Here is a 24,431-nt window from a genome sequence, read left to right on the forward strand (position 1 = left end):
AAAACTTCTGCATACAGTCCTGGATGGAGTATGCTGAGCCTTGTAGTTCTGCAGCTGCTGTCTGTCTGTATGGAGAAGAGCAGACAGCAGCTGCAGAACTACAAGGCTCAGCATACTCCATCCAGGACTGTATGCAGAATTTTTTTGCCCACCAAAAAAATGACGTGGGCTTCGCCATATTTTTGTATGCTAGCCAGGTACAGCTGGCAGCCACGGGCTGCCTCCAACCCCCAGTTGCCTATTTGTACCCGGCTGGGAACCAAAAATATAGGGAAGCCCGTTTTTTTTAATTATTTCACTTATTTCATGAAATAATTAAAAAACAAATGACGTGGGCTTCGCCCTATTTTTGTGTCCAGCCGGGTACAACTAGGCAGCTGGGGATTGGAATCCGCAGCACAGGTTAGCCCGAGGTTTGTGGGCGCCTCTGCTGCGGATTTCAGTCCGCAGCCGTCCCAGAAAATGGCGCTCTCATAGAAGCGCCATCATCTGGCGCTGTATCCAACTCTTCCAACAGCCCTGGAGCCGGGTGGCTTGTTGGGTAATCATGAGTTAATACTGGCTTTGTTTTACCAGCCAGTATTAAGCCAGAGATTCTTAATGTCAGGCACGTTTGACCCGGCCATTAAGAATCTCCAATAAAGGGTTAAAAAAAAGACACCACACAGAGAAAAAATACTTTAATAGAAATAAATACACAGACACATTAGAGACTCCATCTTTATTACCCCCTGTCAGCCCTCCATGATCCTGCTCTTCTGTCTTCTTTCTTTCTAGTGTAGTAGTAGTGACGATTGTAGTGAGGATGAGATTCACCAGCTCATCACTTGGGGCTGGGGAACCTCCATCCTCACTACAATCATCACTAGTGTAGTAGTAGTGACGATTGTAGTGAGGAAGGATGAGATTCACCAGCTCATCACTTGGGGCTGGGGAACCTCCATCCTCACTACAATCCTCACAAGTGTAGTAGTAGTGACGATTGTAGTGAGGATGAGATTCACCAGCTCATCACTTGGGGCTGGGGAACCTCCATCCTCACTACAATCATCACTAGTGTAGTAGTAGTGACGATTGTAGTGAGGAAGGATGAGATTCACCAGCTCATCACTTGGGGCTGGGGAACCTCCATCCTCACTACAATCATCACTACAATCGGGAAGCAGCGTGCAGCCTTCACTCCGTGAGTGATCAGTGCTGGCTGCTAGCGGTAACGCTGACAGACGCGTTACCATAGCAACGGTGCTCTCGGAGCCGCGGTTAGCGGTGACGTCACCGCTAACTGCGTTGCTATGGCAACGGTGATCTCCGTTAATGACCGGCTGTGTCAGCCGGTCCCTAACGGAACGGGGAGTCGACCGTGTGCTAGAGCATGTCGCCGGTACACGGCGATACACATATGTGCACCGTGTACCGTAGAGATGCACTCGCAGGTCCTACATGACGTGTCATAGTCATGTGACCAGTCTGTAGCCAATGAGATAATAGCCACGTGACTGGTCACATGGCTATTTTGACGTCACGATAGGTCCTGCATCTCTGCTGGCAGTGCAGGTCACCGGGAGGATTCAGCGATCATCGGATGGAATAGCGGCAGGAGACAGAGTGCAGAAGGGATCGCGAGGACCGGTAAGTGTTATGGCAATGTTTATTAACTGTTTGTGTACATTTATAATGCATTTTTATGTGTTTGTGATTGCCTCCCATTCTAGCCTATACGTTCGAGTTCGGTTCGTCGAACGTTCGACGAACCGAACTCGAACGGGACCCCCGTTCGGCGAACCGGCCTCGAGCCGAACCGCGACCGGTTCGCTCATCTCTAATAGCGAGTACAATTAGTTAGGTACTCGCTCAACTGTAATTATAGAGGAGTACTGAGCAGTGTAACTGTGAATCTAGCTCTCGAGTGAGATAAAACAAAAAGTAGAAAGTGGAAACATACCATAACTGTGCAAAAAAAGTCATGAATCCAAAGCTTATACATTACTCTATTGGGGCTAAGCAAAACTTTCAAAACAGTATTCGAGATTCTTAGATAACATTATGATCAAAATGTATGAAGCCACACAGAAACATCATAGTAAACATCTTACAGGGTCCCTAATTTGACAGGTATAGCACCAGGTGGCAACCGCTGTTGCAATGGTACTGTACCAGCTAGGTCAGCGACCCAGGTGCCCAACAGCATCCATGCTATAAGGCAAAGCCCCCATGGCTCACGTTTACACCACTCAACAAGCACTACACCAACTCCTGCCACATGGCACCAACACCAAGTGAAAGGATCTGAACAACTCACTTCCACAAAAAAAGTGAAAGTGGAATCACCTTCAATGTATCTCTCTGATTCTTTCACTTATTCTTCAACTTCCTCCTCTCTTCTCCTCCTCCTCGCTTCTCCTCCTCTTCCTTTCTCCTCCTCCCTTCTCCCCCTCCCTTCTCCTCCTCCTTTCTCCTCCTCCTCCTTTCTTCTCCTCATCTTCCCTTCTCCTCCTCTTCCCTTCTCCTCCTTCTCCTCCCTTCTCCTCCTCCTCCTCCCTTCTCCTCATCTTCCCTTCTGCTCATCTTCCCTTCTCCTCCTCTTCCCTTCTCCTCCTCTTCCCTTCTCCTCCTCTTCCCTTCTCCTCCTCTTTCCTTCTCCTCCTCCTTCCCCTCCTCCTTTCTCCTCATCTTCCCTTCTCCTCATCTTCCCTTCTCCTCCTCTTCCCTTTTTCTCCTCCCTTCTCCTCTTCCTCCCTTCTCCTCCTCTTCCTTTCTCCTCCCTTTCCTCCTCCTCCTCTTTCCTTCTCCTCCTCTTTCCTTTTCCTCCTCTTTCCTTTTCCTCCTCTTCCCTTTTCCTCCTCTTCCCTTTTCCTCCTCTTCCCTTTTCCTCCTACACCTTCTTCTCCTCCACCTCCTCCCTTGTCCGCCTCCACCTTCTTCTCCTTCTCCTCCTTTCTTCTCCTCCTCAACCCTTCTCCTTCTCCCTTTTCCTCCTCCTTTCTTCTTCTCCTCCACTCTTCTCCTCCACCCTTCTCCTCCTCCTCCACCCTCCTCCTCTTTTCTTCTCCTCCTCTTCTCTTCTCCTCCTCAACCCTTCTCCTCCTCTACCCTTCTCCTTCTCCTCCTCCACCCTTCTCCTCCTCCACCCTTCTCCTCCTCCCTACTCCTCATCCTCCTCTTCCCTTCTCCTCCTCTTCCCTTCTCCTCTTCTTCCCTTCTCCTCCTCTTCCCTTCCCCTCCCTTCCCCTCCTCCTCCATACATTTTCATATGCAGCGGTAATCTGATCCCTCAGTGAGTTGGTATCTCATTTTGCCACGAACAGGATGGATTTTAGTTGCCTTTCAGAGTGAATGATGATCTCAGGAGGCAGCAGGGAAAAGTGGCTCATAAGTTGAGAAAAAAAATATATTTTCCTGATAGGATATATTCCAAGGTTTTGTTTTTTTTTAATTTTCTTGTGTTATTGGTTTATACAGCGTAATAGTGACCATTTCAATTTTTATTAGCTAAAAACCAAACTGTGATTTTTTTAGCTGTTGCAATTTCCAAGACTCTGTGCATCCTCCATCTGCATTACATTACATTACGTTTTTGATACTCCATCTGTATTGTAGTTTTTCCATGACTAGATGGACACAGTCTGAGAAGCACTGAGCTGCAATACATCTGTGGCGCCCTGGACAAGCCAGGGGCCACAGGTAACAACACACACACACCCCCACCCCCAGCAGTTCACAGCAGTCATCCCCAGTGAGTCCTGATTTCTTCCTCAGGTTCAGACAGACACACCAGGTGGGCGGAGTCAGGCAGATGGGCACGCCCACCGAGGAGTTTGGCTGGCCTGAGGCAGGAAACAAGTTCAGACAAGTCCAGGTAGGGGAAGAGAGAGGAGGTCTGCAGAGTACGGCACCGCGCTGCCCCCGTGACCCTGCACCTCACCAGGCCCCGTAACCCGCCTGCCATCCATCCCTACCCCTCACCGGGCCCCGGGACAACCAACCCCCCTACCCACGGAGGGGAGAAATAACATCCAAGCTGCTCCCTGTCACCGCTCCCGGGATCCCCGTCCAGAGCAGCGGTGATGTCACCAATCTCACCACAACCGTGGGTGGCGTCACGAACAATATCCCTAAACCAAACCACCCCCCCTTTCACTCACGGGCGAGGAACGCCGCTCGAGTCCCCGGGATCCGGCCCACCGCTCGAGCCACCACCGAGCAGCAGCAGCAGCAGCCGGACCCGAGGAGTGGGTGAGCGCAGCGTCCCTTCCTCTGCCCGCGACAACTTGGCGTCACGAACAGGATCTTACCGCTCTGCCGTCTGGTAGAGGTGCGCCTTGTGACCGCCGGAGGTGTCCGGCCGAAAATTTTGAGAAGCTGCCATTTTGGGCGCGAAAAGTCCCCGCTCGAGCGTCTTCCCGAGTAGTGGAGGCGTGAAAGCCAAAACCCCGCCCCTGTAGAGGAGGAGCCGGAAAAAGACTAAGGGGGACGGATGGCGTCTGGCCGCATGTAGCCCGTGGCTGTGGAAGCAGGGACGCCAGGACTCTGCAAGTATTTGGTTCCTGGAGCACCGCTGCACGAGATGTCCCGCCCGGCCGCACCGCTGATGACGACGGCCCCGGCAGTCCGCCCGGCCGCGACGGAGATGACGACGGCTCCGGCAGTCCGCCTGGCCGCAACGGCAGCGAAGTACCCATCCCGTTAACGAATCTGGGCCCGTTCCTGGACTGGGGTCAAGCGGTGCTGCCCACTTCTTAGGGGCAGCATCAGGACCAGGTTGTTTGGGTGTATGACTGAAGGACCCGTTCCGTTGCCATTATTAAAAGTGTTTTATTGCTGTTGCAACGGTTGAAGTGATATGCCTCCCGTAAGGGAAGTTGTGTGAAAAAAAAATGCATGTGTGAAAATGTTTTAAAAAAAAAAATGTTTTATTCTTTTTCAGTTCGTGAAAAATAAAACCGGTGATGGACGGGCAGCCCACGGACGGTCTGCATTTTACTAAGGGGGAATGTGGCACCCTGGACAAGCCAGGGGCCACAGGTAACAACACACACGCACCCCCACCCCCAGCAGTTCACAGCAGTCATCCCCAGTGAGACCTGATTTCTTCCTCGGGTTCAGACAGACACACCAGGTGGGTGGAGTCAGGCAGATGGGCACGCCCACCGAGGAGTTTGGCTGGCCTGAGTCAGGAAACAAGTTCAGACAAGTCCAGGTAGGGGAAGAGAGAGGAGGTCTGCAGAGAGGGAGACGCAGACTGGGCCTAGGTTGGAGCTTAGGTCCTTCGTGTAGCCAGTGAGGCAGACGGTAGTGGCCGTCTGCAGGAGCCGGGAAGACAGTCTTGGTGGAACCGTAGGTAGCCGAGACAGGGTAGTGGCCCGTCCGGTACCGAACCGGGGAGCCAGCTGGAAACCGGAGCACAGGAGGAGCGTACACGAAGGTGAAGGAAAGGACTTACACTACCAACCTGGGGTCAGGGGAAAAACACCGCAGCCGCCTGTGGGACCCGTCCATCCAGCCGTTTGTTTGACCAGAGACTCCGTGTAAATTATTGGCTGAGTGAGTACCACCGTGCCGTGCGGCACCGCGCTGCCCCCGTTACCCTGCACCTCACCAGGCCCCGTAACCCACCTGCCATCCATCCCTACCCCTCACCGGGCCCCGGGACAACCAACCCCCCTACCCACGGAGGGGAGAAATAACATCCAAGCTGCTCCCTGTCACCGCTCCCGGGATCCCCGTCCAGAGCAGCGGTGGTGTCACCAATCTCACCACAACCGTGGGTGGCGTCACGGACAATATCCCTAAACCAAACCACCCCCCCCCCCTTTTCACTCACGGGCGAGGAACGCCGCTCGAGTCCCCGGGATCCGGCCCACCGCTCGAGCCACCACCGAGCAGCAGCAGCCGGACCCGAGCAGTGGGTAAGCGCAGCGTCCCCTCCTCCGCCCGCGACACATCTACTTATAGATCTCAATTATTTTATATTATATTGTATTTGCATCACTTTTGCTAGGATCCGATTCATATTTACAAAAAAAAATAAAAAAATTAGTTCTGTAAACTCTTCTTTCAATATTGGGGATTAGCCAGTGTTACGCACATTAGATGATCCTAATAAAATCCGCTGATGTGTACGGGCACCTGTAGACTCTGTTGATACTTTCATTTGGTCTTCCATAATGAAAACATCAGCTCTGGGATGGAACCGCCCAATCGCGGATACCTTTGGCATCCGACGAAGCCTATTCACGTTTAATGCCGCTTTGTTGAGTTCCACCATGGTCAGTCGTATTCTGCAATGTACCGAGTATCTGCAGGAATTTATGGGGTTTTAAAAAGTGTTTGATTTAGGCTTTTGTCCAATTCCCAGGTAAAAAAAAGTCAAAATATTGCAAAGTAAGACTTAGCAACAATTGATAAAGAACTTATCTATTGACCACGCTGATGACCAGTGTAACTCCTTAATGACGTTGATTCCTTTTTCCTTAGAACGTGGACTTCGGCTGGAATCCTTTAGCAGATCCCAGTTTCACTTACAACGATAAGAGTTTGATTGAAGAAATCCGATTTGGGAAGGATCCATATTTTCACGAGTTTTTTAAGTTGCTTGCTCTGTGCCACACAGTGATGGTGGACAAGGCAGATGGTACGCACTACAGCCATTGGGTTTGGGCTTCACTTTTTTGACAATGCAAGTCGTGTTAAGGAGGACATCAAAATTTACGCCCATAGTCTATGATTGAGATAAATTCAAATTGTTGACTTTGAGGATGGCAGCTCTATAGGGATAAATACCCAATAATCTGATGTATACTTGTAATATGGTTATGTCACGCTATGTACGAGGAAGTACCAAGCGAGCATCAAAAGGGAAGGGAAGGGGACCCCTGCATCTAAGGAATGGGGAGATAGTGAACCCTGACCAAACTTACTACTGCTCCCTGGGGTCCCTCACCATCCTACATAGGTTCCGCACCTATGCGCCGAGCTTGGTACCTTACCCTAGGTATCCCTAGTGTTGGAGCCTAAATAGGGAAACGGGTGGGATGTGCTCTACATCAACCCCACTAAACACTATAGAAGACACACAGGGGAAAAGTGCATGAACTACTTATCCACAGCTGACTCAGGTAGAAGTTCAACAACAATATTACAGAGGAGTACAAGCCACCTGCTTGCAACCAGAGCTAGAGTGAACTGAATAATATCACCAGCACCAGTCCAGGAAAGAAGGGAGTATTTAAGCACCAAGAGAATACTGATGATCAGCAGCTGGGTGGAAGGCAAGATCCTGCTGGGTCCAAAAGGGGGAGAGATGAAAATCCAGCAGGAAAGCTACCTATACCAATCAATACTGACAGCAGGAACAATAGAATGTCAGGGAGCATTCTGCGCAGCCAAACGCTGTGACATTCTATTGCCAGAAATCACATGACTGTTTGTCACCCATGACAAGTGATCAGTTTAAATCCAATATGCACTTGGTAGAAGGCCCCAGTCTATGAAATCATAAGGTTCATGTCATGATGCCATCCCTTTAGAAGGCTTTGGCTGTCCTTTCTGGTTGTTTTATTGGCACTGTGTGATCCATACAATCTATGATCCAACCCCATTCTAAAGATCTTAAAGGTGCACCCATTTGTATACAGACATCAAAAAAAGAAATCATCCCATGGAAATGATAAAACTAAACTACATAAGTGTCCATTTACTTGTAGGAGATGAACTGTGTTATGAAGCCGCCTCCCCGGATGAAGGTGCTCTGGTTACAGCTGCTAGAAATTTTGGCTTTGTTTTTCTTTCAAGAACCCAAAGTACAATCACCATTAGTGAGCTTGGGAAAGAGGTGACTTATGAACGACTGGCGATTCTAGACTTCAACAGTGATCGAAAACGCATGTCTGTAATAGGTACGTCTACAGGGGAAAAGATTGACCTTAAATAAGACTGACAAATTATTGTGGTGGAGACATACAGGCTTGGGAAATAAAATATTCAAATAACCTATTCCCAGAGGAAGAGAACAAGGTCTCTACTTTCTGGAGGTAGTGATCCCAAAAGTAGATATTAAGGCTTGCCTCATGACTTTGGATCTTTTTCAAAAGTAAACAACCTCCATTTGCAGGCAGCTGTTTCAGGTTCTTGCCCCTCATCAGTGCAAAGTAGGACACTGGAGGTTGGCTAAAACACCTTTGATAGGAGGTTCTAAGTGTAAAGTTTCTCTTTAAAGAGACAACAAGATGGCATAGCAAAATTTAAAGTCCATGCTTCTACTGCATGAGGACTATATAACCACTCATGATCCGGCCTAGAGAGGAGGATCTTGAACAGAGAGGACCTCCCTATATTAACTAGAAGTGACTTGGGTGTTCATCCGGGATAGATACTTGATGTTATAGACGACTTCTTTATATTAAATAGAAGCAACTTGGGGGCTTGTCTGGGATAGATATTAGAGAAAAGGATCCTGAAAAGAGAGGACTTCCTAATGTTAACTAGAAGTGACTTGGGGGCTCATCCGAGATAGATACTTGATGTTATAGATGACTTCTTCATATTAAATAGAAGTGACTTGGGGGCTCATCCAGAATAGATAGTAGAGAAAAGGATCCTGAACAGAGAGGACTTCCCAATATTAACTAGAAGTGACTTGGGTGTTCATCCGGGATAGATACTTGATGTTATAGATGACTTCTTTATATTAAATAGCAGTGACTTGGGGGCTCGTCTGAGATAGACAGAGAGGAGGATCCTGAACAAAGAAGACCTCCCTATATTAACTAAAAGCAACTTGGGGGCTCATCTGGGATAGATACTAGATATTATATAGGACTTCCTTATATTATCTAGAAGCGACTTAGGGGCTCGTTTGGGATAGATATTAGAGAGGAGGATCCTGAACATAGAGGACCTCCCTATATTTACTAGAAGTGTCTTGGGCTTTTTCAGGATAGATATAAGATATTAGAATGGAGGATGCTGAATAGAAAGGACCTCCCTATATTAACTAGAAGTGACTTGGGGGCTCGTCTGGGATAGATATTAGAGAGGAGGATCCTGAACAAAGAAGACCGCCCTATATTAACTAGAAGCAACTTGGGGGGCTCGTCCGGATAGATACTAGATGTTACAGAGGAGGATCCTGAACAGAAAGGACCTCCCTATATTAACTAGAAGCGACTTGGGGTCTCGTCCGGGATAGATATTAGAGAGGAGGATCCTGAACATAGAGGCCCTCCCTATATTAACTAGAAGTGACTTGGGCTTGTTCGGGATAGATATTAGATATTAGAATGGAGGATCCTGAACAGAGAGAACATCCCTATATTAACTAGAAGTGACTTGGTGGCCCATCCGAGATATATATTAGATTAGAGAGGAGGATTCTGAACATAGAGAACTTCCCTATATTAGCTAAAAGCAATTTGGGGGGCTCGTCCGGGATAGATGCTGGATATTAGAGAGGAAGATCCGGAACAGAGAGGAACTCCGTATATTAACTAGAAGTGACATTGGGGCTCGTCCGGGATAGATATTAGATATTAGAGAGGAGGATCCAGAACAGAGAGGGACTCCCTATATTTACTTATTTAATGTAGGGTATATAAAAATGGATTTTTTTTAAACTGGACAATAGCTTTAAAAGGATTCAGTCAACAACAATTCATCAGCTGATATAAAACTCAAGAACATGGATAGAAAAACAATAATCCACCCATATCCTAAATAATCACTGTTACTTTTCAGTTCGGGATCCAGATGGAAAAATAAAACTTTACTGTAAGGGAGCTGACACCGTCATTTATCATCGCCTACATCCAGACAACCCTATCCAAGAGCGGACTCAGGAGGCTTTAGATGTAAGTTCATATGAAATGGTAGTCATGGACCATATGGATCAGGCTTTAACCTGCCAAGTAGTCAGGAAGTTATGGGTTCTTCCCGTGTCATCCCGCTGCTGTTTGTGTGGGAGTGGCATAAAACAATTCTGTGCAGCATTGAGAGGCAGTATACTGTACAGCAGAAATTTCCACTTCAAAGGGATAATTAAAAAAAAATCATAGTCCCAACACTTTGAGTGTCCTGGAAACCAAAGACCAAGTGACCTCTTTAACAGTACTTGATGACCCCCTTACATTTGATTCTCTCCAATTGTTAATCCAAAGTTTTGTTTGTGATTATTTTATTACAAGCTGTACTCATGAAAATTAAGCTGTTCCCCGCTTTGCTATCAGGTGTTTGCCAATGAGACTCTGAGGACACTGTGCCTCTGCTACAAGGACATCAGTGAAGAAGACTTTGAGAAATGGAATAAAAAATACCAGCAAGCCAGTGTGGCCATAAACGACCGCGACGAAGCTCTGGATAAAGTATACGAAGAGATCGAGAATAACTTAGTGGTAGGTGACCCGTGTAATATTTGTAATTTACCTCTCCTTGGTTTGGGCTACTATCTACATGTGATCGGTGGCACCCATGACTGTGGGTCAAATTGGCACCGGAATTAGGCACAATCAGTGGGGCCATGGAGAAGACTTCAAATGGTAGACTCATTCTACTATCTGGAATTGTCTTCAATAGATTTGGTAGAGGTCAATATTAGGATTTTTTTTGTTCTAATTACCGGATGGTAGGGTTAAATGTGGTTGTCTATGGACACTTATAAGTATGGGACAACTTCTGATAGTATAGACCTTACTGAAGCATTGCCCAAAAATGTATTATCCTTCTATTGTGCTAACACCCCAATGCCAAGTGGGAAATAATTTTTTTAATGTATTTTTGTAGCTGTTGGGAGCCACAGCTATAGAGGACAAGCTACAGGATGGCGTTCCTCAGACAATCTATACATTGGCTAAAGCCGACATAAAGATCTGGGTCCTGACAGGAGATAAGAAAGGTAAGTGTGCTGTAGACAAGCCTAATGTAGACAAGCTTATTACATTCAGACAATTTTACACCATGATGAAGTAACTGGAAATGCAAAATAATGATAATTTTATAACGTTCGTCGTCGGAGATAGTAAAGCGGTGAACTGAAGTGGACCCACTGGACCACAGGAGTACCCCAGGCTTATCATATTAATGGGACAGGCTTGACTAAGCGCCCACCACGAGGCAGATGCCAGGTGCTACTCCCAGGGCAGTAACCGGGTATGTGGCAGCTAACCCCCAGGGCAGGGACAGACCCATGTGCAGACAGTTAGAGTCTGTAGACAAGGACCACCAGGATAGCTGAAGCAGACAGCACGGCCAGGATGGACAGGCAGAGTCACTAGCAAGGACAAGAACCACCGGAGTAGATGAGACAGGTGACACGGTCAAAGTTGACGGACAGTCAGTAGTACCAACAGGGCAGGATGGACTGGAGCTAGGTGACAACAAGGTAGGACAGGACTGGAACCAGGTGCCAACAGGGCAAGATGCATTGGAGCCAGGTGCCAAAAGGGCAGGATGGACTGGAACCAGGTGCCAACAGGGCAGGATGGACTGGAACCAGGTGCCAACAGGGCAGAATGGACTGGAACCAGGTACAAGCAGGACAGGACAGACAAGAGAACCTGACAACAAGCTCTCTAGAGAGCAAACCATTAACTGAACATGAGTGGTGATCAGGCACCTCCCCTAGTGGAAGAGTGCCATAAGCGATAAGCTAAGAGGCACTTCCTGGGAACAATGTACTGGCCCTTTAAGAGAAGGATATTAGTGCATGCACATGCCCTAGGAGCACTCTAGGAGGACCTGTATCGTGTGCACAAGCCCCGGGAGGGGGAAGTAGGAATCACCCATGTAGATCGCCGCGGGGATGCCAGGTAGTGTGGAGAGAGCCAGCTGCAGCGGTGAGTGAGCGCGCGGCACCGATGGGAGAGGAGCAAGGGGTGTAGGGACGCCAACGCTACACATTTATATATATTTTTCTAATTTCAGAGACTGCCGAAAACATTGGTTTTGCCTGTAAACTCCTAACGGATGAATCCATTATCACCTACGGAGAGGAGGTCAAGTAAGTACATGTGCTCTGAATTTGTCCTTTGTCTATAATGTACAGGGGTACTGCTCTAATCCAATTTTGGTGGGAACTGCATATATTCCACCCTTGTATAAATATGTACAAATCTAAGGTCACTTCTTCAACTTTAAAGAAGCACCCATCCACTTATTTTCCCTAGATAGTTCAGCACAGGCGTTTCGTTGCACATTTTTGCCAAGAGTCCTGTCTAATGTATCACAGGCTCACGTGATCAAGTGGGTCCTCTATAGGTCAGGGTGAGCATCACAGACTGAAGGTGTGGGCTTAGCGAGCAAGACAGACCATTTTGATGGCACAGTTGGTACCTGGATCAGTGAGGATCAGGACAGCAAGATATGCATGGTGGCAGTCAGATAAGCAGAGCAGGAAACACCAGAAGACTCATAGACAGGAACTGTAGATGTATAATCAGTCCAGGACATGAAGTAAACAAATTGTTATAGAAAAGAGTTGTGTGCTATCAGCAGACCGATGGTCTTTGCCTTGGCAGTGAAGTAAGCAATAGTAATGAACAAGCAAACTAAATATTTGCTTTTGCAGCAGCAGTGTTTGCAGTGTGAACAGCACAAGCAAAGGGAAGAGTTTGTCATGCTTACTGCAGACGAAGGGTTAACTGCAGGTCTGAGCCGGCAAGTAAATGAAGATACAATGGGTATAGAAAGTATTCAGACCCCTTTAAATTTTTCACTCTTTGTTTCATTGCAGCTATTTGGTAAATTCTAAAAAGTTCATTTTTTCTCATTAATGTACACTCTGTACCCCATCTTGTCAGAAAAAAACAGAAATGTAGAAATTTTTGAAAATTTATTAAACAAGAAAAACTGATATATCACATGGTCATAAGTATTCAGACAACTTTGCTCAGTATTGAGTAGAAGCGCCCTCCTTTTCAGCTAGTACAGCCATGAGTCTTCTTGGCAATGATGCAACAAGTTTTTCACCCCTGGATTTGGGGATCCTCGGCCATTCTTCCTTACAGATCATCTCCAGTTCCGTCAGGTTGGATGGTGAACGTTGGTGGACAGCCTTTTACATAACTCTCCAGAGATACTCAATTGGGTTTAGGTCAGGGCTCTGGCTGGGTCGGTCAAGAATGGTCACAAAGTTCTTTTGAAGCCACTCCTTTGTTATTTTAGCTGTGTGCTTAGGTCTTTATCTTGTTGGAAGGTGAACCTTCGGCCAAGTCTGAGGTCCAGAGCACTCTGCAAGAGGTTTTCTTCCTGGATATGTAACGCCTGCCTGGATCCACAGACTCAGACGGGCTGTAATGGACAGGCTAGACTCTAGACTCTAGCCGCTAGAGGGAAGCCACTCACCAAGCAGGACCCCCAAAACCATGAAACCCTTTAACCCTTATACAGGAATTTTGAATTACACAGCCCTGCAGATCACTACCTGTGGAAGTCTGCAGTCTGAGAGAGTAATCGTCAGGCAGGGTCAAACCAGGAATTGCGGAACAGGGACAGAATCGGCAGGCAAGGACGTAATCAGAAACAAGAATAGGTCAAAACCGGATAGGGCAGTGAGGTACAAAAACAGCAGGTAGGAAACATAGTCAGGAAACAAGCGTTAATCAGCACACAAACTCACAGAACAGGACGAAACAGGAGCCAGAATTTTCAGAACTATCTCTGGCAGAGGTCAGCAGACAGGAGGGGCATTAAAAAGGGTGTGGTGTCTTCCCATAGGCTGTAGCTGAATGATGGTACTTCAGCTGGGAGACACCTGCCACCTACAGTCAACCAGTGGCACTGCAGATCCCCAGGAAACCCAGCCCAGTGGCTGAGCGGAGCCTGCGCCCACCGGCATCGCTGGCATCGACTCCTCTCCCATCATCAGCACTATCCACGGCAGGAACACGGCGTCGCCTGGCGATCGGAGTAGAAGTCGATGGAGCAGACTCCGTTGGTGACGTAACAGGAAATCTCTGTACTTGGCCGCATTCATCTTTCCTTCAATTATAACCAGTCGTCCTGTCACTGCAGCTGAAAACATCCCCATAGCATGATGCTGCCACCACCATGTTTCACTATTGGGATTGTATTGGGCAGGTGATGCGCAGTGTCTGGTTTTCTGCACACATACTACATAGAATTATCACCAAAAAGTTTTATCTTCATCTCATCAGACCAGAGAATCTTATTTCTCATAGTCTAATGATAGACTGTAGAAGAGAAAGTGCACTAAGGTCTTAAACGATAACAACCTTTAGGAGAAAAAGAAGTGTACTCACCTATAGCGGTTGTGCCAGTCACAACCACTATAATTGTGACGCCCTGGACTAGCCAGGTAGTCACAGGTAAGCCCTTGCATAACATCCGTCCCCTAAAAAGGTGTCATCAGCCACCAACCTTAAAACCCTAGTCACCTCCCTCAGGGTTTGATGTACACACCATGGGGCGTTCCCAGGAGGTTGGACATGCCCACCGAGGAGTTCAGAGAGCCTGAGTCAGGAAAACAAGTCAGTTTTGAGATCAGTTTTTGACAGTGGAGTGGTGAAGTTCAAGTGCAGAGGCAGACCTGTGCCCAGGTCTGCCACAGACTGACAACAGGTGTCTGGGTTGGAGCCCAGTCACCTCTGGCTAGGAGGCATACGGTGGCCTCAGCCTGCAGGAGCCAGGAAGACGGCTCGGTGGAACCGTAAGGGACCGGGACAGGGTAGTGGCCCGTCGGTACCGAACCGGGGAACCGACTGGAAACCGCAGCACAAAGGGGGGTATTCAGACCCTGAAGCGAGGTCCAGAAACCAGTGTACCACGTTAATTAACTGATTGAGGTCTGGACTTTAGGTCCTTTCCCACCCAAGTCCCGACTGAAGACAACAGCCCACCGAGGGGGATAGAAAGCCACCGCATAGGCAGAGAGATCCCACGGGCCAGCGTCTGCAGGCAAACGGGCTCTCCTGACATATACAATGCCGGGGAGCGGGCTCCCATTGCTGAAGCACAGGCAGCCCAGAGCTACAGTACAAGGTGCAGGAGAAAGGCGGAGACTACCAACCCGAGTGGGGGACCAGACGCAGCCGGCTGCGGGCACCGACCACCATCATCTTAGTTTACCAGAGACTCTTGTGCATCAATCATAGTGAGTACAACTGTGCCCTCGGGCCATCACCGCCAAGCACCGACATACCATCCCAAGCGGGTCCCGGGGCCATTACCCCTACCCACAGAGGGGTTAACACCTTTGCTGCGTCACATCTCCCCCGGGCGCCTAGTAAACAGCAGCGGTGGTGTCCACATTCACCACAACCCGTGGGTGGAGTCACGAACTTAACCAAAACCACGGCTCCGGCCGTTAACCTAACCCCTTCAAAGCACAAGCCCCTTTCAGAGCGAAGTGACCCCGAGTCCGGAGGCGCTCGAGCCACCCACCGACGAGCCCGGATCCGAGCGGCTCGTCTGCAGCTGAGCGCAGGGCGGTACATAATAGCCAAAATAATGGTGGTTAGCTGCAGCTCCCCGGTTTAAACAATAGCATGTGTTTCAGAAGAAAGGGATTTACGCCGCGCTCACACCACATAATTCAATCATAGATTTATGTTTCTTTATTCTTTGTAGGCACAGATCAACGCGTTTGAGGGACGCAGCCTTCTTCATCAGGACAGGAAACCGGAAGAGCATAAATATAGTCTACTACTTGACTATATTTATGTTCTTTCTGGTCTGCTGTCCTAATGAAGAGGGCTGCGTCCCTCGAAACGCGTTGATCTGTGCCTACAAAGAATAAAGAAACATAAATCTATGATTAAATTATATGGTGTGAGCGCGGCGTAAATCCCTTTCTTCTGAAACACATGCTAATTTCTCATAGTCTGGGAATCCTTCATGTGTTTTTTTGCAAACTCTATGTGGGCTTTCATATGTCTTGCACTGAGGAGAGGCTTCCCTCGGGCCACTCTGCCATAAAGGCCCGACTGGAGGAGGCTGCAATGATAGGTGACTTTGAGGAACTTTCTCCCATCTCCCTACTGCATCTTTGGAGCTCAGCCACAATGATCTTGGGGTTCTTCTTTACCTCTCACCAAGGCTCTTCTCCCATGATTGCTCAGTTTGGCTGGACGGCCAGGTCTAGGAAGAGTTCTGGTGGTCCCAAACTTCTTCCATTTAAGGATTATGGAGGCCACTGTCTAGCACCCAGGGGGCAGGGGGTCGTCAGGCACCAGGGAATCTCGTACCTGCGTTACTCGTCACCAGGCTGGTGTGATGAACTGGGATGTCACGGTGGCCTGCCCGGCTTCATGCCCCTAGGTGTACACTAATAATGAGGGGAGATGATGGGGTAGTAGTAGGATAAATGTTGTGACGCCACCTGTGGTATGCGGCCAGGGATTAGCCGTCGCTGTCCTCCGGTGCGGAAGGTAGTAGCAGCTAGAGATGGTATCGCTCCCCACAGGTGGAGCGGGCCCGGGGAGGATGATTAGGGGAGTAGAGATGGCCTTTAGCGCCGAGGCAGTAATAAGAGTCCGAGTCTGTTGCTGCGGTTTGAGGTGTCTTTACTCACTTTTTGGTGCCGCTCGCCCAGGTAGTACCGATCACCCGCTGTGATGGGCCCCGTCGAACCCGTTAGCTTCAGAGGTCAGTCTGGTGTGATGCTCGGTGGGCCCCTTCCTCCTAGCACCGTGTGTGATCCCTGTGGCTTAAAGCTACTTGGGGACCCCAGTTCGTCTCGAATACTACTCTTGTCCCTATTTGCAGGTGCCGGGGTTCCACACTGGGGCCTGGTGCTGTCCAAGGCCCCTGATCCTATATGGCACTGTGCTTTCAGGCTCTGTGTGGCCAGGGAAGCTTGAAACCTCCCTGTCCCGGCAGATTCTGGAAAACCAACTTGGAGCACGATCTTCCCTAGGGTCCTGCACCCGGTGTGGCACCAGTTCCAAGGGAGCAATTAAGCTCTCCCCTCAGCAACCGCATGAACTCCTGTGTCCGACCAAGCACCAGTAAGACACGTCTGCTCCTTTCCTCTCCTGCCGGATAGCTCCTACTAACTGTTGTGTTTGCTCCTAACTCCCCCTAAGTGGTTGCCCCCCGGGTGCCTGTCACTAGAGGGTGGTGCCCCCCATGTTTGAAGGCAACCTTAAGACCCTACCCTAGCCTGGTCCCTATTGGGGAGGGCAACCTGGTTGTGTATTTGAGTGTGTAAGTGGTGAAACCGGTACTGACCTCCTCCAGATCCGGGTTAAGCACTACACCTTAAATCGGGTGCAGTACTCTGTGGCGACTGAAGCCTCAGGGGCGCCACAACTGTGCTCTTAGGAACCTTGAGTACTGCAGAAATTCTTTTGTAACCTTGGCCAGATCTGTGCCTTGCCACAGTTTTGTCTCTGAGCTCTTTGGACAGTTCCTTTGACCTCATGATTCTCATTTGGCCTGACATGCACTATGAGCTGTGAGGTCTTATATAGACAGGTGTGCGCCTTTCCAAATCAAGTCCTATCAGTTTAATTACACACAGCTGGACTCCAATGAAGGAGCAGAACCATCTCAAGGAGGGTCACAAGAAAATGGACAGCATATGACTTAAATATGAGTGTCTGAGCAAAGGGTCTAAATACTTATGACCATGTGATATTTCAGTTTTTCTTGCTTAATAAATTTGTAAAAATTTCTACATTTGTTTTTTTCTGACAAGATGGGGGATGGGATGCAGAGTGTACATTAATGAGAAAAAAAATAAACTTTTTTGAATTTACCAAATAGCGCAATGAAACAGAGTGAAAAATTTAAAGGGGTCTGAATACTTTCCATACCCACTGTAGTTAATAGATAAACAAGAAATTGTTCAATAGATGATTTGCAGCTGAGAGAAGTGTATAGTGAGGCAAACTCCAGAAGAACATAGTAAGTGATTACAAAAACACACGTAGCTGTCTGCGTCAGTCTTAAAATCCTTGGCTGATGATGTCACAGGAGTTGACTAGGTTACTTGAGAAACTTGGCATGGATCAAAGCACAGAGTGTAGGAAACAAGGGCAATGCCCGACACAGAAGCTGTAACAAGTGAGTAGCAGAAGAGCAGCAGTGAAGGATCAGTGATATAGAGTTGGTGACCCCTGGCTCAATGAATCCCTTAAAGTGTTCCTGTTTGTGTCACAGTTCAGTATAACACTAGAAGTCCCAGACATTTCGAGCTCCATGGGTTCCAAAGGTAGAAATGTTAACTGACCCCTCTCTGGGACTTCTAGTGATAATGGTTATTCTGTATTTTCCAGTTAAATGGGTTCATGTGTAACAGGTGTGACAGTTCAGGTCAGCCATAGTCCATTACTGCTGCTCTGAATATGCTCTGGGGTAAGTGGACAGTACTGTAGAACTGCTAGGGTTTAAATCCAGGAACACTTCTATAGGGCTGAGAGGCGTGACCAGAATCGGGAGCTAGTGAGCATGCACACTACCAAGATACTGGCCTGTACATTGTATGTTTTACTGTGACGCCCTGGAAAAACCAGGTTGACACAGAGCCTGCACAAATCCACCAAAGTGCAGGCCATTTTCCTTCTTGGTACCAACACAGTCCTCACACAGATATACACCAGCCAATCAGGCCCCACTCACCCCCCTCCCCAGGAAAATGAGAAGGATCGAGAAGAGCTTAGGAACTGCAGAGAGGAGTTTAGTGGCAGTTTTGAGCTGTACTCAGTGAAGAGCTGACAGGAGGGAGTTGGAGCTCCCTGGAGAGGGTGGCAGTCGGGGTTGGAGCCCAGTACCACCTCACGACTGAAATAGCCACGCTGACTAGGTGGCAGTGAGGGCCACAGGCAATGGAGATCCGGTCGCGGGGAACCTGAGGCAGACCGGGGCAGGGTTGGAGCATGCCGGTACCGAGAGAGGGAATCCGGTCCGAAGGCCGTTTCAAGTGGACTAGTCCAGACAAGAAAGAGACAGACAGAGAGTGTGGAAGAAAGGGCCCCTGGCTGTATATCTGGGTGTGGGACCCGAATACACCCACCAAAGGTGACCGGTCATTGGCAATTTGGTTTACAATACAGACTCTGTGTGGTTACTGACCATCCAAATCATCAGCAGCTCATCCAGCACCACGACAACCGAACTGTGAGTTTCCAGCTCCTGCAATCCCACACCATCCCCTGGGCCCCGGGACTACACCTCCCCTACCCGTGGAGGGGATCCCACCTTGCTGCCCCGCTCCATCAGCCCCGGGCACCCACATACAAGGCAGCGGCGGTTTCACCATCCCTCACCGCAACTCACGGGTGGCGTCACTGACAAAGACTATCCCCTGTAAATAACCCCTTTTCACTCGTGGGCGATGGACGGCTGCACGAGCCCCCGATCTGCCTGTCACTCGAGCCACAGCCACTGCCCGGATCTGAGTGCCTCACGCGGCCCCCTGGTTGTGGTCTGTCCCCTGCCCGCGACATTACCACCACCAATACCAGACAGCGGAGCTGGAAGGTCTGTTGTCAACAATCAATTAAAAAAGGGTAATAGTAGGAGAATAGAGTGTGATAAAAATAATCTGATTAGTTTCTCAATGACTATCATGGTCTTGTTTACTATGTCAATAATCCTTAAAGATGCAGCTTCAGTCTCTCTCATCAGCCTCCTGCTTGTGACAACCTTGCCCCTGTCAGCTCCTCTTAGATGCAGAAACAGAGGAGACAAGCAGAAGCCATATCCCATAGGATAAACTGCAGATTGTGCATATCTGGCGCCCTGGACTAGCCAGGTCGTCACAGGTACTGCAACACACACCCCCACCCCAGACAGGCACATCAGCCAGACACAAAATCCTTGTTGCCTCCCTCCAGGGGCTGATGTCCACACCAGGTGGGGCAGAGCCAGGCAGTTGGCCCCGCCCACTGAGGAGTTCACAGGCCTGGAGGCGGGAAAAGGAGAGTTCAGTTAGGGAAGTGAAGGAGAGAGGAGTGAAGTAGGAGTGGAGGAGTAAACTGACCGTGTCCGGGTGTGTGGCCCGGGCACTAAGAGCACTAAGAGCAAGGTTGGCAGACGGTGGTGGCCGTCTGCAGGAGAGACAGATCAACGCGGAACCGTAGGGGCGGGGACGGGCGGTGGCCCGCCGGTACCGAACCGGGGAGCGAAGTGAAGCCAGCACACACAGGCAGGGCCTACGGACCCCGACCAGGCTTGGAGTCGCCATTAGAGGTCAAATCCGACAGTGACCGGAACCCCAGGGGTTTCCTAACAGCCAAGACTCGATTGAAGGCAACCGGCCAACCAGTAGAAGGAAATACAGCTACCGCCACAGCTAGAGTTCCAAGGGCCAGAGCCTGCGGGAAAAGGGGCTCCTCCGGCACATATACACGCTGGGGAGTGGGTTACCGGTGGGAATCCATCGGGACCGAACATACACAAAGGTGCAGGGAAAGGCAGCCACCACCAACCGTCCGGGAGAAGCTACAGCAGCCGGCTGCGGGACCCGTCCATCCAGCCGTTTGGTTTACCAGAGACTTTGCGTACATTTGTGGATGAGTGAGTACAACCATGCCATCCGGCACCGCGCTGTGCAGTCCAGGCGACCCTGCACCCTGCCAACCCTGCCTCCCCGTCACCTAACCGGGCCCCTGGACCACCAACCCCTACCCACGGAGGGGGAAAACAACATCCCAGCTGCTCTCTACCATCGCTCCCGAGATCCCCGTCACCAGCAGCGGTGGTGCCCCAACCTCACCACAACCCGTGGGTGGTGTCACGGACTAAATCCCCAAACCCAAACTACCCCTTTCACTCACGGGCGAGGAGCGCCGCTCGAGTCCCCGGATCCGGCCCACCGCTCGAGCCACCGAGCAGCAGCAGTGCCGGACCCGAGCGTTAGCGAGCGCAGCGCCCCGCCGCCCACGACAACTTGGCATCACGAACAGGATCTTACCGCTCTGCCGGCTGGTAGAGGTGCGCCTTGTGTTTCACCGCCGGCGTTGTCCGGCCGAAAAATTTCAGAATCCGCCATCTTGGGCGCGAAGATTTTCCCACTCGAGCGTCTCCTCGATCAGTGGAGGCGCGAAAGCCGAAACCCCGCCCCTGAAGAGGAGGTGCCGAGGAAGGACCAAGGGAGGACGGATGGCGTCCGGCCACATGTAAACCGAGGCCATAAGAGCAGGGACGCCAGGACTCTGTCAACAACCTGGTTCCTGGAACCCTGAAGCCGCGATACCATGTCAGCCCCGCCTGCACTACCCGGGGCCCAGCAGCCCGCGCCCGGGACCGTGGCATGGATGAGGGCCCGAGTAACTGAGTCTAACCAACGTCATCGGAATCAGATACATCTCCTGGCGGAGCAGTGGACTACCGAGGTGGAAGCGCTGGCTGCGATTGCCCAGATGCACGAGATGGGAGCCGACGTGACGGAGCTGGTGAGTGACCCACGCCTCCATGTCCCACAGGGACCGGCCGCTGCGGCTGGGAGACCCGGTCCGATCCTGACCCTTGTACCGTCCCTGCCACTACCCATGGGGTTCCCCAGCGCTAACCTGCCTGACCTGCTGCCCCGTGCTATGGCGGTGGGGCCCGAGATGCTGGGTGCCGAGGGCCCGGAGGTCAGAGAGCTGAAGGAGGCTGCAGGCTCGGATGCCGCTGCAACGGATGGCGGTCCACCTGGCGCAGAGGAGAAGAAGGCCTCGGCAGTCTGTCTGGCCCTGGAGGAGGCGCTTGACCGTGAGGGAGTTAAGAGTGATGATTCCGGGCCCGATACAGAGCCCGTTTCGGAGTCAGAGGAAGAGTTGGAGTAAGGCAGCAGTCCCTCCGTTGCACCGTTGTCCCCGTTGGGACCATCAGTACCGTTACCCCTGTTTAAGTAAATGAATGAATCAAACCGAGAAAATTACCTGATTGACACCGTGATTGACCCGGCCGTTGCCGGCAAGTTGTCCCCGTAGGGACCCTTTGTTACCGTTGGCATGAGGAACTCTTCATGGACATGCCTAAGAACTTGCAGGGCACCCACGAACTTGTGGGATTGTAAATATGTTGGGGGTATGTTTTCCGTTGCCGCCTCCGGAGAGGCAGGTTTGGAGGATGGGCCTGGAGGAAAGTGATGGCCCAGGCTCGACACTACCGCAACCGGTGGCGATCCTCCGGGGGTCAGGGGTCCCCTATGGACGTGGGGTCCCCTGAAGTGACAGGCGGGTGCGAGACACCGTACCCGTTCCTGCCCGGGCAGCCTGGATCTGGACTGGGGTCAAGGGGTGCTGCCCACTTCTTAGGGGCAGCATCAGGGCTAGGTTGCTTGGGTGGGAGAGCGGAAGCCGTCCGTCCGTTGTTATTAAAAATGTAAATATCTGTGTTTTTGCAACGTTTAAGTGGCCTACCTCCCGTAAGGGAAGATTTGAATTGCATAAATTGTTGTTGTTTTTATATTTTTCCAGTTAGAAAAATAAAACCGGTGATGGACGGGCAGCCCGCAGATGGTCTGCATTTAACCAAGGGGGAATGTGGCGCCCTGGACTAGCCAGGTCGTCACAGGTACTGCAACACACACCCCCACGCCGAGACAGGAGCGGGTTACCGGTGGGAATCCATCGGGACCGAACATACACAAAGGTGCAGGGAAAGGCAGCCACCACCAACCGTCCGGAAGAAACCACAGCAGCCGGCTGCGGGACCTGTCCATCCAGCCAATTGGTTTACCAGAGACTTTGCGTACATTTGTGGCTGAGGGAGTACAACCGTGCCATCCGGCACCGCGCTGCGCAGTCCAGGCGACCCTGCACCTTACCAACCCTGCCTCCCCGTCACCTAACCGGGCCCCGAGACCACCAACCCCTACCCACGGAGGGGGAAAACAACATCCCAGCTGCTCCATACCATCGCTCCCGGGATCCCCGTCACCAGCAGCGGTGGTGCCCCAACCTCACCACAACCCGTGGGTGGCGTCACGGACTAAATCCCCAAATCCAAACTACCCCTTTCACTCACGGGCGAGGAGCGCCGCTCGAGTCCCCGGATCCGGCCCACCGCTCGAGCCACCGATCAGCAGCAGCAGCGCCGGACCCAAGCGTTAGCGAGCGCAGCGCCCCGCCGCCCGCGACACATACACAGATGATATAGGCATTCTATGTCAGAGCCAGTTTTGGAATAGTGCAGCTAATCATTGTACCAATTCATCTACTATATCACTGCCCACGATATCTTTAGCTGCATGGAAGACAAAATCACAAATTGCAAAGCTGTGGGGGGAGGGGAGGACTCTGAGTATATGAGGTGCATTATAACCTGAGTGGTAGAATAATTTACAGGATGACCCTGGCTTGGTTTTCCCCTCTTCGATCGGTGCCGATAGGACATAGCAGTAACAAAAAAAAAACTGTACATACACTGAACAAAAATACAAAGGCAACTCTTGTTTTTACTCCCAATTTTCATGAGCTGAACTCAAAGATCTAAGACTTTTTCCATGTAGACAAAAGGCCCTTTTCTCTTAAATATTGTTTACAAATTTGTCTAAATCTGTGTTAGTGAGCACTTTTACTCTGCCGTGATAATCCATCTACCTCACAAGGGTGTGACATATCAAGATGCTGATTAAATAGTATGATTATTGCACATGTGGGCCTTAGGCTGGCCAGCATGATTATTGCAAAGGTGTGCCTTAGGCTGGCCAGCATGATTATTGCACAGGTGCGCCTTAGGCTGGCCAGCATGATTATTGCACAGGTGCGCCTTAGGCTGGCCAGCATGATTATTGCACAGGTGCGCCTTAGGCTAGTTAGCATGATTATTGCACAGGTGTGCCTTAGGCTGGTTAGCATGATTATTGCACAGGTGTGCCTTAGGCTGGTTAGCATGATTATTACACAGGTGTGCCTTAGGCTGGTTAACATTATTGCACAGGCGTGCCTTAGGATGGTTAGCATGATTATTGCACAGGCGTGCCTTAGGATGGTTAGCATGATTATTGCACAGGTGTGCCTTAGGATGGTTAGCATGATTATTGCACCGGTGTGCCTCAGGCTGGCCAAAATAAAAGGCCAATCTAAAATTTTATAGCAGCAACATATTTACATTCTTTTCAATAGTCCTCCAAAACTAAGGACCCCATTTGGCCACATGGCAACAAGACACCATTCTGCTTTCATTCACTTTTGTCACTCTCTCCGTGAGAGACTCTTCTGCTGGTCGCTCATACAATAGGCCTCTTGATATTGTTGGCAATTCGTCACCATCTACATGTTTCATCACTTTAGTGACAACTCTACGTATTTCACCATCTTTGTAGCAAATTCCTCTTGGTCCATGTACACACAGACCTCTTGGGTGAGATGACACACTGGCTCTTCACCTTTCTTTACTTTGGGCAGCACCTTTTTAAGCTTCTCGATCTCTGGGTGGTGTCTTCCTTTTCTCCTTACGGGTGGGCACCGCTTCCCCTGCACGGCACAGTTACCAAGCTTAGTAGAACAGTCATTTGCAACTCTCACACATTGGAGGTGCCAGTAGGG

General features: G+C 50.1%; 1 protein-coding gene across 1 annotated transcript in view; it reads left to right on the plus strand.

Moving 5' to 3' along the window:
- Positions 1 to 24,431, plus strand: part of LOC142256432 (phospholipid-transporting ATPase IC-like) — a 165,482-nt gene that overhangs the window by 102,589 nt on the left and 38,462 nt on the right. Inside the window, exons 15-20 of the mRNA XM_075328118.1 lie at positions 6,475 to 6,631; positions 7,704 to 7,895; positions 9,733 to 9,845; positions 10,221 to 10,385; positions 10,774 to 10,885; positions 11,914 to 11,989. Of these exons, the coding sequence (XP_075184233.1) occupies positions 6,475 to 6,631; positions 7,704 to 7,895; positions 9,733 to 9,845; positions 10,221 to 10,385; positions 10,774 to 10,885; positions 11,914 to 11,989 (815 nt within the window). The remainder of the gene's footprint in view (positions 1 to 6,474; positions 6,632 to 7,703; positions 7,896 to 9,732; positions 9,846 to 10,220; positions 10,386 to 10,773; positions 10,886 to 11,913; positions 11,990 to 24,431) is intronic.

Source organism: Anomaloglossus baeobatrachus, chromosome 1 (assembly GCF_048569485.1).
Source record: "Anomaloglossus baeobatrachus isolate aAnoBae1 chromosome 1, aAnoBae1.hap1, whole genome shotgun sequence".
Taxonomy (NCBI): Eukaryota; Metazoa; Chordata; class Amphibia; order Anura; family Aromobatidae; genus Anomaloglossus; species Anomaloglossus baeobatrachus.